The following is an 18,791-nucleotide window of genomic DNA, read 5'->3' as shown; positions in this document are numbered from 1 at the left end:
GGAGGACCAAAAATGTTAGGAATACTCTCCTCTTGTGATCAGTTCGAACTCCAGATGTATTGAAAAGCAGACAATTTATTTAAGATGTGTCACACAAATGGATGATGCTTACAAGCCAAAAGATGCAGTAAGAATCATACAAAGAAATGTACATCCCCCCTCCTAATACCTACAATAATATAGAGATAAGGCTTCTATTGGCTGAGGAAACACACATAGCGTGCCTGGTACAAAATGGTACTTTATTTCGCTAATTAGTGTTTCCTGTACATTCTTGTTCTACCATATATGGTTAAGCCTAATCATCCTACAACTTACTATGGAGTTAGTTAAAGCAAACGATACAGCAAGTTAATAAAACAATGAGCTCAGAAGTCATCTTAAGAAAAGTCTCAGGGTTATTGTTTTTCTAATAGTTTTTCCAATAGTCACACAATAAACATTTAAAACTTTTCTAACAATCCCGCAGAAACAGCCAGCGGGAGAGGGGGGAAGGAGGGGAAGCCAGACGAGTAGGGAGAATCTGTTCTGCACAGGGTGATTTGGGTGTGCCTGGGCACACCTGGCACACCCTGTGCGCACACCTATGATAATGGGGGATTTTAATTATCCAGACATAGACTGGGCGGAGGGAACCGCGCATTCATTTAAGGCTCGCCAGTTCCTTAATGTCTTGCAGGACAATTTTATGGGTCAGATGGTAGACGCACCAACTAGAAATAAAACATTACTGGATCTACTGATTACCAACAATACAGACCTGATCACGGATGTGGAAATACGGGGCAATTTAGGTAACAGCGATCACAGGTCAATTAGTTTCAGTATAAATCACACAAATAGGAAACATAAAGGGAATACAAAGACACTGAATTTCAAAAGAGCCAACTTCCCTAAACTACAAACCTTGCTAAAAGGCATAAATTGGAATAAAATATTAGGAACAAAGAATACGGAGGAGAGGTGGGTTTGCTTTAAGAGCATATTAAATAAGGGCATTAGCCAATGTATCGCATTGGGTAATAAATTTAAAAGAGTGAACAAAAGTACTGGATGGCTTAACTCCAATGTAAAAATGCATATAAAAGCAAAGGAGAAGGCCTTCAAAAAATACAAGGTTGAGGGATCATCCTCAGCATTCAGACTTTATAAAGAATGCAACAAGAAATGTAAGGGTGCAATTAGGAAAGCTAAGATAGAACATGAAAGACACAGCGGAGGAGAGCAAAAAAAATCCCAAGAAATTCTTTAAGTATGTAAACAGTAAAAAAGGGAGGACAGACCATATTGGTCCCATAAAGAATGAGGAAGGACATCTGGTTACAAAGGATGGGGAGATGGCGAAGGTATTGAATTTATTCTTCTCCTCAGTCTTCACGAGTGAATCGGGGGGCTATAGTAACCAAAACTGCAGTGTTTATCCTCATGACACAACACAGGAAGCACCTCCATGGTTAATAGAGGACAGAATTAAAATTAGACTTGAGAAACTTAACATTAATAAATCACTGGGACCAGATGGCTTGCATCCGAGGGTACTTAGGGAACTCAGTCAAGTGATTGCCAGACCGTTGTTCCTAATTTTTACAGATAGTCTACTGACTGGAATGGTACCAGCTGATTGGAGAAAAGCCAATGTAGCACCAATATTTAAAAAGTGCCCAAAATACATCCCTGGGAATTACAGACCAGTTAGCCTAACATCAATAGTATGTAAACTCTTGGAGGGGATGATAAGGGACTATATACAAGATTTTAGTAATAAGAACGGTATCATTAGCAGTAATCAGCATGGATTCATGAAGAATCGTTCTTGCCAAACCAATCTATTAACCTTCTATGAGGAGGTGAGTTGCCATCTAGATAAAGGAAGGCCCGTAGACGTGGTGTATCTGGATTTTGCAAAAGCATTTGACACAGTTCCCCATAAATGTTTACTGTACAAAATAAGGTCCGTTGGCATGGACCATAGGGTGAGTACATGGATTGAAAACTGGCTACAAGGGCGAGTTCAGAGGGTGGTGATAAATGGGGAGTACTCAGAATGGTCGGGGTGGGTAGTGGGGTTCCCCAGGGTTCTGTGCTGGGACCAATCCTATTTAATTTGTTCATAAACGATCTGGAGGATGGGATAAACAGTTCAATCTCTGTATTTGCAGACGATACTAAGCTAAGCAGGGCAATAACTTCTCCGCAGGATGTGGAAACCTTGCAAAAAGACCTGAACAAATTAATGGGGTGGGCAACTACATGGCAAATGAGGTTCAATGTAGAAAAATGTAAAATAATGCATTTGGGTGGCAAAAATATGAATGCAATCTATACGCTGGGGGAGAACCTCTGGGGGAATCTAGGATGGAAAAGGACCATGGCATGCAATGCCAAGCTGCTGCTAACAAAGCAAACAGAATATTGGCATGCATTAAAAAGGGGATCAACTCCAGAGATAAAACGATAATTCTCCCACTCTACAAGGCTCTGGTCCGGCCGCACCTGGAGTATGCTGTCCAGTTCTGGGCACCAGTCCTCAGGAAGGATGTACTGGAAATGGAGCGAGTACAAAGAAGGGCAACAAAGCTAATAAAGGGTCTGGAGGATCTTCGTTATGAGGAAAGGTTGCGAGCACTGAACTTATTCTCTCTGGAGAAGAGACGCCTGAGAGGGGATATGATTTCAATATACAAATACTGTACTGGTGACCCCACAATAGGGATAAAACTTTTCACAGAAGAGAGTTTAACAAGACTTGTGGCCACTCATTAAAATTAGAAGAAAAGAGGTTTAACCTTAAACTACGTAGAGGGTTCTTTACTGTAAGAGCGGCAAGGATGTGGAATTCCCTTCCACATGCAGTGGTCTCAGCGGGGAGCATTGATAGCTTCAAGAAACTATTAGATAAGCACCTGAATGACCGCAACATACAGGGATATATAATGTAATACTGACACATAATCACACACATAGGTTGGACTGGTGTCTTTTTTCAACCTCACCTACTATGTAACTATGTAACTATGTGTCCCATAGACTTTAACGGTGTTCGTGTGTTCTGCCAAATTTTTTGCCTGATCGCATGTTCTGCTGCGAACCGAATCGGGGGGGTGTTCGGCTCATCCCTAATCAGCACTATGGAAGTAATTTAGAAATGATGAGAGTGGGTTTACATCTACTTTAAGGGAAGTGATAGAGAAATAAGGGAACTGGCCAAGAGACCTCTTACAGCCACTAATGTCTGCTGGTAATCACAGGCCTAACGTGAACTTAATCTAAATTAGTATGGCACATGTCCGCATTGCTTAGTCCCATTATTATTCTTAGTGTAAGACACCTCTTAAGTGAGATACAGCATTGTTGTATTAAAAAGCAGCATTTGCATATGGACTGAGCAAACATGGCTGTGCCCATGTAGACTTTGCTACACATTTTACACAGAAAAAAAGGGGTGTAATGTCTTTGTATTATAGGTACAAAGCCAAATAAGTTACACAATCTTTATAAACAGATATTATTATAAAAAATTATTATTATTATTATTATTATTAATAATAAATATGTTATTTGTCTTTACAGAGAAATTGTGGACAACTGTTGCTGATGGGTCAGTTGAGCTGCGAATTGACCTGTCCTGTCCACAGCCCCCAGTGACTGTGCATCAGACGTTTATGGAGTGTGTTGATAAATACGGTGATTTGAATGCCCTTTCAAGTAAAAAGAATGGTGTCTGGGAGCATGTAAGCTTTTTGGAATATTATAAACTCTGTCGACAGGCTGCCAAAGGTTTCTTAAAGGTGAGGTTATTATTTTATGACTTCCGACTGAACCATATTTACTGAGAAAGCACTGATGGTGTCAATTCTTAAATTATTAAAATGTACAGAAAAACAGTTCCTTATATAAACAACTGATTAGTAATCTATGATGTACAGGCATACCCCACTTTTAAGTACACAATGGGGTTTATTTACTAAAGCTAGAAAGTGCAAAATCAGGCTCACTTCTGCATAGAAACCAATGAACTTCCAGGTTTTATTACCAAAGCTTAATTGAACAAGCTGGGGTTAGAAGCTCATTGGTTTCTATACAGAAGTGAGCCTGATTTTGCACTTTCTAGCTTTAGTAAATAAACCCCATTGTGTACTTAAAAGTGGGGTATGCCTGTGTTATATACGGGAACTGTGTTCTGCCTCCTGTGCATGTGAAGAATTGTGATTGTACTAAGGCTGTTAGGTAACAGAAGACATCAATGATGTACACCCTGACTAAAGATGGCTGTTCAACTCTGAGAAGCTGAACTATCCCATTCCTAATGACCATAGTCTACTATAAGAACATATTCTTATTCTATGTACTGCTCTTTATAATGGTTTTATTATGCTGCCTATATATGCTTGTTTGATAAAGGGTACTGACCCCAGATGGACTGTTCCACTGACTGGCTTATTCATTTATAGGGATGGGCCGAACACCCCCCGGTTCGGTTCGCATCCAGAACATGCGAACGGACCGAAAGTTCGCGCGAACATTCGAACACCATTAAAGTCTATGGGACTCAAACGTGAGAAATCAAAAGTGCAAATTTTAAAGGCTAATATGCAAGTTATTGTCCTAAAAAGGGTTTGGGAACCCGGATGCTGCCCCAGGGGACATATATCAATGAAAAAAAAAGTTTTAAAAACTGGGAGCAGTGATTTTAATGATGCTTAAAGTGAAAAAATAAAAGTGGAATATTCCTTTAAATATCGTACCTGGGGGGTGTCAACAGTATGCCTGTAAAGTGGCGCGTGTTTCCCGTGCTTAGAACAGTCCCTGCACAAAATGACATTTCTAAAGGAATAAAAGTCATTTAAAACTGCTAGAGGCTTTAATGTAATGTCGGGTACCGGCAATATGGATGAAAATCAGTGAGGCAAACGACATGGGTACCCCCCAGCCCATTACCAGGCCCTTTGGGTCTTGTATGTATATTAAGGGGAACCCCGCACCCAAATTAAAAAAAGAAAAGGCGTTGGGCCCCCAGGTCCTATATACTCTGAACAGCAGTATACAGGCGGTGCAAATAAGATAGGGACTGTAGGTTTGTTCTTATGTAGAATCTGTTTGTAATTTGGAACAGGTACATTTTGTAAGTGTAGCTTCAGCCAAAAAATCTATTTTAAAGCTTTTTGGAAAACATAGGAAAGGGTTATCACCCCTGTGACATTTGTTTTGCTGTCTGTGCCCCTGTTCAGAAGATTTCACCTCACTTTCTGTCCCAATGACAATTGGTTTTTGAAAATTTGGGGCTTTTAAGGGAAACAAGGATTGGTGATAAATCAGTGGAGGAGACACCTTTTTCCCATATTAACTCTTACAGGAGAGAATTTCCCTTCCTAGAGGTAGATTTCCTCTCACTTTCTGTTGTCTCCCTCCGTTTGTAAGTAGGAGTCGTTTGTAAGTTGGATTTTTGAAAATAGGGGACCGCCTGTATATACTATACGGCCTGCCCTATACACTCTGCGGAAAATTGGGCCTTAGGTGTTGGTGGTACCAGAACACTGTAAGCCCTCACAGTTACTCTTGGTGGGTGCTGGAACGGGCCCTGCTGTGAAATATTAGATCAAAAATTGTAATTACACGCCTCTGTTAAACAGGGGCAGAAAAATTGGGCCTTAGGCAGTGGTGTTGGTGCCACAACACTGCTACCCTTCACAGATGCTCTTGTTGAGCACAGGAACAAGCCCTGCTGCAAAATATTACAGCAAAAATTGTAATTACACGCCCCTGTTGAACAGGGGCAGAAAAATTGGGCCTTAGCCACTGGTGGTGGTGCCCAGAACTAAAAATGTTCTTAGAAGATTTCAACATGAACATTGAGGAGGAATAGGATAGTCACTCAGCATAACAGGATAGTCACTCAGGATCAGCATAGGCAGTCTTGAAGGGATCTCACATTCATAAAAAAATTAATTGGTTACATCAGCATCTGGTGCTTGGTAGCTGGTGATCCAAGACTGATTCATTTTTGTGAAGGTGAGCTGATCAACCGAGTCGGTGGACTGGTGCACTCTGTGATCAGTTACAAAGCCTCCAGCAGCACTGAATGTGCGTTCTGAAAGAACGCTGGAACAGGACAGGCCAGTAGCTCAATTGCATACTGTGCAAGCTCTGGCCAGTGATCCATCCTCAAGACCCAGTAACCCAGTGGATTTTCGGTTGGAAAGGTCTCCAAGTCTGATCTTGCCCCTAGGTATTCCTGCACCATGTACAACAGACACTGGTTGCTGGAACCGATCAGACCTTGGGGTTGCGGACTAAAAAACTGTCTGAATGCATCGGTCAGATGGCCACCTTCTCCACCGCTCCTTCTGTGACTGACCGAAGCCTCAGCAACCAGTTGCTCAGGAGTACCAGAAAATTGTAACCTCCCAGGCTCTGGAAACGCATTGCACAAACCTTTCTGCAAGGTCTCCCGAAGATGTTTTATCCACTGCTCCCTCTGCGACGGCTGTATAAGTTCCGACACCTTACCCTTGTAACGTGGATCAAGAAGGGTTGCCAGCCAGTACTGATCCCTCTCCTTTATACCACGAATCCGAGGGTTCTTTCGCAGGCTTTGCAGGATCAGGGAGGCCATGCAGCGTAGGTTTGCTGAGGCATTCGGTCTGGAGTCCTCTGGGTCACTAAGGACGACCTGATCTGCAGCCACCTCCTGCCAGCCACGTACAAGTCCATGGGTTTCTGGGAACTGGAAACGATCCCTTGAAGACTGCTGCTGATGCTGAGTGCCAGGCTCCACCTCCATGCTGACACAATCCTCCTCCTCCTCTTCCTGTGTGATAGGCGGGCCTGCAGGAATACTGTCTGGATAAAGGGGGCCTTTAGAGGTAAGGAAGTCCTCCTCTTCCTCCCTCTGTTCTGCCTCAAGTGCCCTGTCCATTATTCCATGCAGCATGTGCTCCAACAGGTAGACAAGAGGGACAGTATCACTGATGCATGCACTGTCACTGCTCACCATCCTCGTGGCCTCCTCAAATGGTGACAGGACAGTGCATGCATCCCTGATCATGGTCCACTGGCGTGGGGAAAAAAAACAAGCTTCCCTGACCCTGTCCTCGTGCCATAGTCACATAGGTACTCATTGACGACCCTCTGCTGCGTGTGCAGCCGCTGCAGCATGGCCAACATTGAGTTCCACTTGGTGGCCATGTCACAGATTAGGCGAGAGGAGGTTGGTGCCATTGTAACAAACCATCTTTTCTGGCTGAAGCTGGCATGGCGTATACCACCTCTGAGCCTTCCCCTGCAGAGCTGCCAGAATCTCTGCCCCAGTGTGACTCCTGTCCCCTAAGCAGACCAACTCAAGCATCGCATGACATCTTTTTGCCTGAGTGCTTGCGTAGCTCCTAGAACACCTATGGAGCACCGCTGGTTCCGAGGACAAACCTGCACAGGAAGAGGCCATAGAGAAAGAAGAAGAGGAAGGGGTGGAGGAGAGAGGTGTGGCAGAATCACCACTACCAGCATTTTGGAAGCGTGGTGGCGGAACAAGCTCCAACAATACTGCACCCTGTCCTGCATCCTTCCCAGCTGCCAGCAGGATTACCCAGTGCGCCGTGAAAGAAAGGTAACGTCCCTGTCCATGCCTGCTGGACCATGAGTCAGCGGTAATATGCACCTTACCACTGACCAGCCTGTCCAATGAGGCCAAGACATTGTCTTCCACATGTCGGTAGAAAGCCTTCCGAGAAAAAAATTGGGAACCTGCCACTGAGGTACCGCACATTCCACAAATTCTCAAAAGGGGGCAGAGTCTACCAGCTGAAAAGGCAGCAGTTGGAGTGCTAGCAGTTTATCCAAATGGCCCATAATGTTCGATTTTCGCCGAATGATCGAACAGCCGATGTTCGAGTCGAACTAATGTTCGACTCAAACTGACAGTCCACCCCAATTCATTTATAAAATGGACCTTTTACTTTACATGTTTGCATTTTTTTGGATGAACGCATTTAGTCACAGTTATTTTTTCTTTTTGACGGTTTTCAGATTTTCATATACACTCATTCCTATTGGCTGTAATCTCACTGGTTGGACAATCTGATCTCATCTGGAGAATTGAAATGTCTGTTGTGCCATCTTCCTTGTTACCAAAGTGTATAGCAAAGAGCAAACAAAACAATAAAAGCAGTTAGTCCAGTAAATATCCACCTCTATGCATCTTAGCCAAATAAACTGGCTAGTGATTTCATCATACAAGTGACATGTTTCTATAGCAACCCTGAGAGTGCTGTGGAGTTAGAATAAAAGAATGAGCTAGAGGCTCAATAATTCTGACTGCTGGTTCTTGCAGGGAAGAGAGAAAAATGTAACTAAAGAAGCATACAAATTTCAGACAGCAAAACCAAAACCAAAGAGAGTTCTCTGAGGTTGCTTTCTCGCCAAAATATATAATAAAAAATACTTTATTACATATGTTTAAAACAAAACATTAAAGATTGCTAATTTTCACTCCAAACATTATTAAAAATGAATGACAAAAAAAAAATTCTCTCGCCTCCAAAAAATTACCCTTTTTTGCTTATCAGCCAAGGGAACTATCCATTTAGTGGTTAGACCCAGGTATATATCACATTTACTTATAATTGATATAGCACAGTTGCTATCAATGTGCAAATAGCAGTAAATAAATATTGTGTGAAAGTTTCATAGTCCTGAACTTCCCCCTCTAGCTTTTTAAGCTGTGTGCTTATCTCTTGGCACTTTCTGCCTTTCCGTCAGAAACTATGAATCTGACCGAGACAAAAGTACAGTTAATCACACTTGCTTAATAATAATACAAAGGTAAACAGAGTAAGCATAGTCAATACATAGCCAGAGTTCAGTAACCAGATCGGGTATTCAGCCAATGCCAATGTCGGAGAGCCAGAGATCAATGTAGTAGTACAGCAAGCAGGATCAGGAGCTAGAAGGGACGTCAGCCGAGCAAGTCTTTAACAGGAACGCAGGAGAAAGTCTCTGAGATGTGACCAAAGGCAGAGATGGAGTGAGCTGGACGGCTTTAAGTAGGCTGGACTGACGAGCAGATCATCAACAGCTGAGTCACTGTGGAGAGAAAGGAGCTGGCAATTAGCCGGCAGCTGAGCGGCCAGCTCAGAGAAGGAAGGGCTGAGCCCAGCCCAGACACTTTCTATCACTGTTTTTGTTTAATTTTGGATTAAGTGATTGACTCAATCCAAAATAGTAAATGACTTATGATGGTTAAAACCCTTTTTGTCCCCCCCCCCCCCCCAAACTGTATCTCCTTAGGGTGATTTCCCTTTACTTTCTTTCCTGTAAACACAATGGGGTTAATTTGCTAAAATGTGACAGTGCAAAATCTGGTGCTTCTGTGCATGGTAGCCAATCACCTTCTAACTTCATCTTGTTAAATTAGGCTTGATTGGTTTCTATGCAGAACTGCACCCGATTTTGCACTCTCCAGTTTTCGAAAACCAATCTCACTGTGAGGTGAGTGGCAATTCCTTCAATGTTAGGAGAATGTTCTCTTTGATAGTTGTTAAGAAAACAGGTGTTCCATTAGAAAATTCCCCCTCTATTCCTGTTCTGTTGACAAAAAGTTTGAATTTCCCCTCGATGGGGACTGAGAAAGCATTGCCTTTTGGATGCACTTTAAATTTAATCTTCTTTCTTATATCACTAACATTTTCTCATCATTTTTGATTAATTTGCTATTTTTATATTATTTATTACCAAATAAATGTATTGTATATCTAATAACATTATTCCTCATATAGCATTAGTTTATACTTTTTATGTGCTATAGATATGTGGTTATGTGGTTTTTAGAATTAATATAGATATTTCCTCTATTAGGGTGGTTACAATAACAACTGGTATCCTTTTTAGGTAAAGAACTTGTTTTAATCATGTATAAGTGCCGCTTCACACCAGCGTGATGCGGGAACCAATGCAGTTCCAGTGCCAGTTCCCACATCACATAGAACTTGCAGGCAGTGCATACTGCCCTATGTGAATGAACAGCTGCGGGTGTCAGTAGAAAGTTAATAAAAATATATACGTATTCCCACGCTACTAAACAAATAACTATTTAACTGCTGCAAACACCGAAAAGGTCAGTCCATATCTGGAAAATAAAATAATATACAATAGATGGTGCTGCGCTGTTATGTGAGATAAATAACCAAAAACAGATTACTAAAACAAAAGTGACTACATGCTACATAAAACAATATATTGCAATCGAAACAATCACAGTGGAAACTAACCATCCATAAAGTGCAGAGTGCTAGAGGTAGCAATGTGCACGTGATACAATCCAACATAGATAAATAAATGAACAACAATCTTGAAAGTGTGGTGGAGGGGCAGTGAAGCCAAGTGCTGGATTCCCTCTACAACTTAATGCAGATATAATGTATAAAGTGACTTAGTCATCTTCTGTGCAAAAAAGTTATGCAAATTGCAATGTGCAAAGTAACTTGTTCTCTTCTGTATAACACACTTCAGTATAAGGTGGCCTCTTAACTTACGGCTGTAAGGTAACAGCGTATATGTATAACAATGGGGATCGTGGGTATACACAGTAATAGCTTCTTGTGAGTGAACATCTAGGGGACCTTTTTTGTCCTGATGAGACGCTCTCAGTATGGTGATGTATATCTGCTCCCTTGGAGCCAGTAACGGCAATGGCGTCCCTCTCTTTCGTGCACACTGTACATATATTAACCGGGAGAGGGACGCCATTGTATGGATTGTATCACGTGCACATTGCTACCTCTAGCACTCAGCACTTCATGGATGGTTTATTTCCACTGTGATTTTTTTTTTATTGCAATATATTGTTTATGTAGCACGTAGTCACTTTTGTTTTAGTAATGTTTTTGGTTATTTACCTCACATAACAGCGCAGCACCATCTATTGTATATTAATAGAAAGTTAATGGCACCCCCAGATCGGTTCGTATATCGCAGTGCGAACTGTGAATTCGGACAGAAATCAGATCCCATGGGTGGATGCAGGTGGAACCACCTTTGGTGCACCAATGGCTAAAAACAGTTAATCAAGTGATACCCTACGAGAAAATAATGTATGAGCATAGAGGAGGGATACAAAAACATCATAAGATATGTGACGTATGGAATAATGCACATGCAACTGTGGATAGGAATGAAAGATAAGTGGATAAATAGGTGACTGGCAGCAGCCAAAGGAATAAGTAAAATCGGGATATGATAGTAGTGAGTGTATAGAAGGTTGTTAGAGGTATGTATGAAATGTAAAAGAGATAGACTATATATATATATATATATATATATATATATATAGTCTATATATATATTATTCAAATGTATTCTTTCTACTACTGATAACGGCATTTTAGTCCATATCCACAATTTATATTTGATGTGCTCTGTTAGAGGATATACATTAGCTTTCAATGCCTCCTTCGCTTGTGAGGTAATATAAATTCCCAAATACTTAAAGTACTGTACTATTTTTAATGAGGGCTTTACCCCCCTCCCCCGTCTCCCATCTGTATTTCCTGTCTTAATGGCATCAATGCAGATTTCTGCCAATTTATCTTCAGGCCAGAGAACTCTCCAAATGTCTCTACTATCTTCATGGCTTCATTTAATGTACTCTGAGCATCCGACATATATAATAAGATATCGTCTGCATACAATCCAACGCACTCATTTTTTTTCTCCTAGAGTAATTCCTTTGTATTTCTTTGACTGCCTGAATCTTAACGCTAAAGCTTCTATCACTATTGCAAACAGTTGTGGAGATAGGGGACATCCTTGTCTACTCCCTCTATACAGCTTTACAGGAGTTGATAGCATACCATTCAGCAGCAAATTTGACCATGGCTGTTTATATAATATACCCACCCATTTTACAAATCTTTTTCCAAATCCAAATCTTTTCATTGTCACTCTTAGAAATGGCCACTCTATAGCGTCAAATGCTCTAGCCGTATCCAAGGATGCCAATGCAGGTGTATTTGGAATATGCTCTTTTAACTGTGCTACTATTTGCATTCTTCTTATATTAATTGATGTTGATTTCCCTGGAATAAATCCTGTTTGCTCATTATGGCTAATAGAGGTAATAACCATATTTAATCTTTTTGCAAGAATTTTGGCTAGGATCTTATAATCTATATTTAATAGCGAGATTAGTTTATAAGAGGCACACTCATGCCGCGTACACACGAGCAGACTTTCCGGCATACTTGGTCCGGTGTACCAGAGTCCGTCGGACAATTCGATCGTGTGTGGGCTCCAGCAGACTTTTTTTTCTCAAAAGTTTGATGGACTTAGATTTGAAACATGTTTCAAATCTATCCGATGGACTCGAGTCCGGTCGAAATGTCCACTCGTCTGTCTGTATGCTAGTCAAGACGGACAAAAATCAACGCTAGAGCAGCTATTGGCTACTGGCTATGAACTTCCTTATTTTAGTCTGGTCGTACATCATCACGTACGAATCTGTCAGACTTTGGTTGATTGTGTGTAGGCAAGTCCGTTCATTCAGAAAGTCCGTCATAAAGTCCGTAGAAAAGTAAGCCGGACAAAGTCTGCCGTAAAGTCCACTCGTGTGGACGCGGCATTACTCAGATCTTTATCCAGTTTCGGTATTAATACTACCGTAGCCTCGTACATGGAGATTAGTAATACTCCACGCACAAAGGCCTCTGTATACACTCTGGATAAAACTGGTACTATAATATCTATATATCTTAAATATACCTCTAAGTGTATACCATCTGGACCAGGCAATTTCCCGGTTGCCATCTGTGAGATAGTCTCTCTCACTTCCTCCTCAGCAATCTCTTCTTCCAACACAAGATCTGCTCTTCCATAAGTTCAGGAAACTCCAAATCATTGAGATATTTAAGTGTTCTTGCATAGCAAGACCACTTACTGTTATCTCACATATATATTATTCTTATTATTATAGCCAAATTTACCACCCTAACTCCTCCCACAGTTTTTACACTACATAGACAAGTAATATACCGAAACGTGCGGATTGTTCCCGAATGGTGTGCTATTACTTTGTGGAACGTTTCGCCAAATGGTTCACGAAATATCGTCGTTTTTGCGGCGAAATTGGTCCCATAGGAATGAATGGGGAAACTAGAGTGGGAGATGACAAAAGCTGGAAAATCAGAACATGATTTCTAAACTGCCGCCACTCCCTCATTTTCAAGCCCACCTACACAAATCTTATATCAAAACGTTCAGCTATCCCTGCTGCCACTAAACATGTCCACGGCTAAGCCATAGTCCTGATAGTTTTCACAATATGACCATTTGTTTGCAACTCATGCCGTCCATTGACATTCATTGAAACTACACTCTAGCCCCCTCCAAATTTGAAGGGCAATTTCTAAACTGCGACTGTGCCTTCATTTTTAATATTTCAGAGACATACTATACATCAAAATCTAGGTCTGGGTCTTGTGATTCTCACAATATAAAGATCTTCGCTGTAGGATGTATAGTTTTTAAAATACGGCCATTTGTTTAGAGGTCATTTCAGGAAATTTTAGCCATTAATCAGAGTGTACTGTTAGTGTTTGTTTTGTTGCCATGGTTACCAAAGCTTCTGTTATACACAGGGGGGGAGGTGGCTGGAGCATCTCAGCTGATTACAGAGCCCGGGGGAGGGGACAGACACACCATGTACTGATTTATAATAGAGGAATATGATGGGGCAGTTTTGATGGGGTAATTCTGATGGGGCAGTTTTGATGAAGCAGTATTTGGGAAGCATAAACAGGGCATGAGCGTTGCTAGGAAACAGTGGTTGTAAACACAAGATGCTGAGACACCCCAAATGCATGTGACTTCATCTGCTAGACTTGATAATGCTTGTAGACTCCTCCCACAGTTTTCACACTACAGAGACAAATAATATACCAAAACGAGTGGATTGTTCCCGATTGGTGTGTTATTACTTTGTGGAATGTTTTGCCGAATGGTCCACGAAATGACGTTTTTGCGGCGAAATTGGTCCCATAGGAATGAATGGCGAAATGTTCAAAACTAGAGTGGGAAGTGACAAAAGCTGACAACCCCATGATCAGCCAAAACATTATGACCACCCCATGATCAGCCAAAACATTATGACCGCCCCATGTAAAAAAAAAAATATTTTTGAAAAAAAAAAATAATTTTTGAAAAAAGTAAAAAAATAATTTTTGAAAAAAAAAAATCATTTTTGAAAAAAAAAAAAATATTTTTGAAAAAAAAAATATTTTTGAAAAAAAAAAATATTTTTGAAAAAAAAATTACTTTTAAAAAAAAAATTATTTTTGAAAAAAAAATATATTTGAAAAAAAAAAATATTTTTGAAAAAAAAAATTATTTTTGAAAAAAAAATTACTTTAAAAAAAAATAATAATTTCGAAAAAAAAATTATTTTTGAAAAAAAAAAATTACCTTTGAAAAAAAAAATTACCTTTGAAAAAAAAAATGACTTTTGAAAAAAAAAATCATTTTTGAAGAAAAAAAATTCATTTTTGAAAAAAAAAATTACTTTTGAAAAAAATGTTCAGCTCTTTCAGCGAATGGTGGAACTTTTTTACTACTATTTATACTTTTTAAAATATTAAGCTTTTTAACACTTTTCACAGTTACTCAAGCCACTCCACCCCACCCAGTTACTCCGCCCACTCCAGTTGTAGAGGCAAGAACACTTTCACAATTTCCCCAGAAATTGTACCTTTTCTAGTTCTCAATATCTTCCTCTGCACACATCAAGGTTGATGTATACATTGTAACGTAGTATTCATAAAATCTTTCTATTATTTCCTCTACCATATAAACCTCTTCTCCACTACTACTTTTTATTTTTGAGATTACTGAGGAGGGAGTCTGCTGTTTCATTAGAAGAGCTAATAACTTACTTGGCTGTTCTCCCTGTTCAAAATTCTGCTGTTTTTGAAAAAAAAGTTTACGTTTGGCATCATGGCATCAAGTTTACGATTGGCCATCAGGTGGTTTTTATACTGACGAGTAAGGTTTTCCCATTTTTGCTGATTAGAATTTGAATTGTTAATTATAAATTCTGTTTCTGCTTGGGCACATGCCCACTCTAGCGCTTCCTCTTCCTGCCTATTATGCTGTTTTTATATATGAGATTGTGGATTTCAGGGCTCCCCTTAAGTATGCCTTAAAAGTGTCCCATAAGTTCTCATCCATCTGTGTCTCTTTATGGGCCTCAAGGAGCACCTCCAGTTGTTCTGGTATACGATCGTTAGCTTCTATCTGCAACAACCAGTAAGGGTGCATTCTCCATCCTAAAAGTTTTCCCATAGGGCTTATTAACAGCTTACATACCATAGGTGAATGGTCTAATGCTCCCCTGGGAGATAGACTACTGAGTCTACTAATGATATTATTTTCTCATTCCCCAATATTAAATCAATCCTGGACATACTTACTGTACCTTCCCTGGTGTCAAGCATGAAGAAGCCCTAATTTAAGGGTTCTTAATTCTCCATATATCTACCCATCCAACCTCCTCGACAAACTTTACTCTTTCCACCCACTTGATCCTTAGGGAGCTTTCCATGTTTATCCATGACTGGATTCATTAACATATTAAAATTCCCCATGCATAACATATGTCTCTGGATATTGTGCCATAAATATCACTGCTTCTTTTAATATCTTCAGTTTAGCCGGAGGTGGATTATACAGTCCTATAATCACAAATGGTAATGCATACAGTCTACCCGTATACAAATATATATCTCCCCTCTGGGTCTCTTTTTACCCACATACATTCCCAGGATACCATCTGGTGTACCATTAAGGTAACTCCCCTCAAAAAGGTTGTATGGTAAGCATGGTCTAACCACTGAACCCATGTTTTTTTTAACTGATGGGAATGCTCTATTATCATATGTGTTTCCTGTAAGCATATTATTTTGGCCTGGGCCTTATGTATAACATTAAATACTTGAGTCCGTTTCACTGCTGTCCCTAGGCCTCTTACATTCCGTGTCAATACTGCACACTGCTCAGCCATATCCGGCCTTTCCTATGTTTAATCCTCTCGCCAATAAGTGCCCCTTCCTCCTACCTCTATGGGCTAGTTTTCCTTTGTGATACTCAGCAACAGCCCTTATATTTGGAATAATATAATCTTTTAGTTGTATACACTTCATTCTTACCATTCATCCTAACTCCCTCATACACCAACAATTTAAATTTATTATTGGGGCATTGCCACCATATAGCACTATCTTGTATGGAAGCACTACATAGTGTTCTCAGCCTATCTGGCTCTGAGAAACCCAAAAAATATTTCTCAGCTAACTTTACATATCTTTCAATATACTTCTCTTCTGTTTCCCAAGGGTAGGGAGAGGCACACCCAAAATAATATAAATAAATAAATAATAATAACTATAATAATAATTTATAATATCCTATACCATGTTCTATAATGTAGGGGTGTTTGGACAAGTCTATATTCATATACTCCCAATGTGTTTATTTACTTCCCATGTGATACCCTTTATGAATACATGTTCCATGCTCGTTGTGTACAACTCATATATTATCAAATCTTATGCATATCCAAAGCCACAAAGAAAAAAAAGAATACTTCAGTGTAGTCACCTAAAAAAAGAAGAGAAATTTTTTTTTTTCGTGTAGTCACCCTAAAATGCATGTGCAAGTGTAGTCGCCTCAACCTCCGCAACATCTCCAAGATATGCCCCTTCCTAACCAATGTCACCACAAAGCTTCTAATCCACTCCCAGTCATCTCCCGCCTCGACTACTGCAACTCCCTCCTCATTGGCTTACCTATAAATAGGCTATCCCCACTTCATTTTATCATGAACGCTGCTGCCAAGCTCATCCACCTCACAAACTGCTCAGCGTCTGGTATAACCCTCTGCCAATCCCTCCATTCGCTGCCACTCAGCCAACAAATTAAATTCAAGATACTAACTATAACTTACAAAGCCATCCACAACCTGGCCCCCAGCTCCATCACTAACTGGTCTCAAAATACCAACCTAATCGTTCTCTTCGCTCCTCCCAAGACCTCTTGCAAGGATTAAGCACAGAAGTGTGAAACGCATTTGCTGACCCTCTGTGGGTTGAGTGTGTGTGGCATGTCTCTCATTTCTATTTTTGCATAATAAAAGGAGCTGTTTTTATTCTTTGAAAGTGCCGCCATTTTTTTCTTTTCTACCTGCATATGGGGTTTGCGGACCCAGGCAGGCACCCAGGATTTTTTGGCAGCTGAAGGTCTCATAGAAATGCCTTTGGAGTGGTGTTCACCCCATTTTTCTCATTTGTCACACAGTTGCCCAATTAAACCGTGCATTGAGGTCGGCTTGTAAGTTGGATACATCCTGTAAGGACTTTATTCCACTGCATGGTGTCATCTGCAAAGACTGAAATGGTACTTTTAATTTTTAATTTAATTCTAGACCCTATATCATTTATAAATATATTAAAAAGCAAGGGTCCCAACCAGGGGCGGACTGACCATTTGGGCATGCGGGTGCTGCCCGAGGGCCGGTGCCAGTAGGCAGGGGCGTACCAAGGGGTCGGCGAGACCGGCGCCCGCCAGGGGCGCATGCCAGGGGGGGCGCAAATCAAAATCCCACACCAGTTTGTGTCACTTCTTTGAGTGAATTTCCATTAACTGCTGTGTCCCCTGCGATCTGGCCGCCATGTTGTGGCAGCTGGTGCCCTGTGATTGGGCGAATGTGGTCATGTGCGGCGGCGGGGCTGGCCAGTCCTTGAACGTGGGAGGCGCATGTGAGAAGGCTGCTCTGCCTCCTGGAGTCCTGCCCGTGTTTTTGTAAGCCGCCGCCTTCTTCTCCTCCACCCTTCCTCCTGACTGCGCCGGATCTGGAAGGGCAGTGGGACTTCATCTGAGACTGAGAAATCATTCCCTCTCGGCAGTGTGGCAGGTGAGTGTGTGTGAGGTGTGTGTGAGCCTGTGAGGGAGGCAATACGGTGGGTGGGTGCTGCATTCATGGCAATACGGTTAGTGCTGCATTCATGGAAATACAGTGGGTGCTGCATTCATGGCAATGGAGTGGGTGCTGCATTCATGGCAATACGGTGGGTGCTGCATTCATGGCAATGGAGTGGGTGCTGCATTCATGGCAATACGGTGAGTGCTGCATTCATGGCAATGGAGTGGGTGCTGCATTCATGGCAATGGAGTGGGTGCTGCATTCATGGCAATGGAGTGGGTGCTGCATTCATGGCAATGGAGTGGGTGCTGCATTCATGGCAATACGGTAGGTGCTGCATTCATGGCAATACGGTGGGTGCTGCATTCATGGCAATGGAGTGGGTGCTGCATTCATGGCAATACGGTGGGTGCTGCATTCATGGCAATGGAGTGGGTGCTGCATTCATGGCAATACGGTGGGTGCTGCATTCATGGCAATGGAGTGGGTGCTGCATTCATGGCAATGGAGTGGGTGCTGCATTCATGGCAATGGAGTGGGTGCTGCATTCATGGCAATACGGTAGGTGCTGCATTCATGGCAATACGGTAGGTGCTGCATTCATGGCAATACGGTGGGTGCTGCATTCATGGCAATACGGTGGGTGCTTCATTCATGGCAATGGAGTGCGGCATTCATGGCAATGGAGTGGGTGCTGCATTCATGACGATGGAGTGCGGCATTCATAGCAATGGAGTGCTGCATTGATGGCAATACGGTGGGTACTGCATTGATGGCAATACGGTGGGTGCTGCATTCATGGCAATACGGTGGGTGCTGCATTCATGGCAAT

The 18,791-nt window shown here is 41.4% G+C and overlaps 1 protein-coding gene across 3 annotated transcripts in view; it reads left to right on the top strand.

Annotated features, from left to right (window-relative positions):
• The window catches only part of ACSBG1 (acyl-CoA synthetase bubblegum family member 1), a 161,876-nt gene that overhangs the window by 10,577 nt on the left and 132,508 nt on the right, over positions 1-18,791 (top strand). For all 3 annotated transcript variants that reach the window (XM_073619171.1, XM_073619169.1, XM_073619170.1), the window contains one exon: positions 3,571-3,788. In XM_073619171.1, coding sequence (XP_073475272.1) covers positions 3,571-3,788 — 218 coding nt within the window. The remainder of the gene's footprint in view (positions 1-3,570; positions 3,789-18,791) is intronic.

The sequence above is a fragment of the Aquarana catesbeiana genome, linkage group LG03 (genome assembly GCF_042186555.1).
Source record: "Aquarana catesbeiana isolate 2022-GZ linkage group LG03, ASM4218655v1, whole genome shotgun sequence".
In the NCBI taxonomy this organism is placed as follows: Eukaryota; Metazoa; Chordata; class Amphibia; order Anura; family Ranidae; genus Aquarana; species Aquarana catesbeiana.
This window is presented reverse-complemented; position numbering and strand designations above follow the sequence as displayed.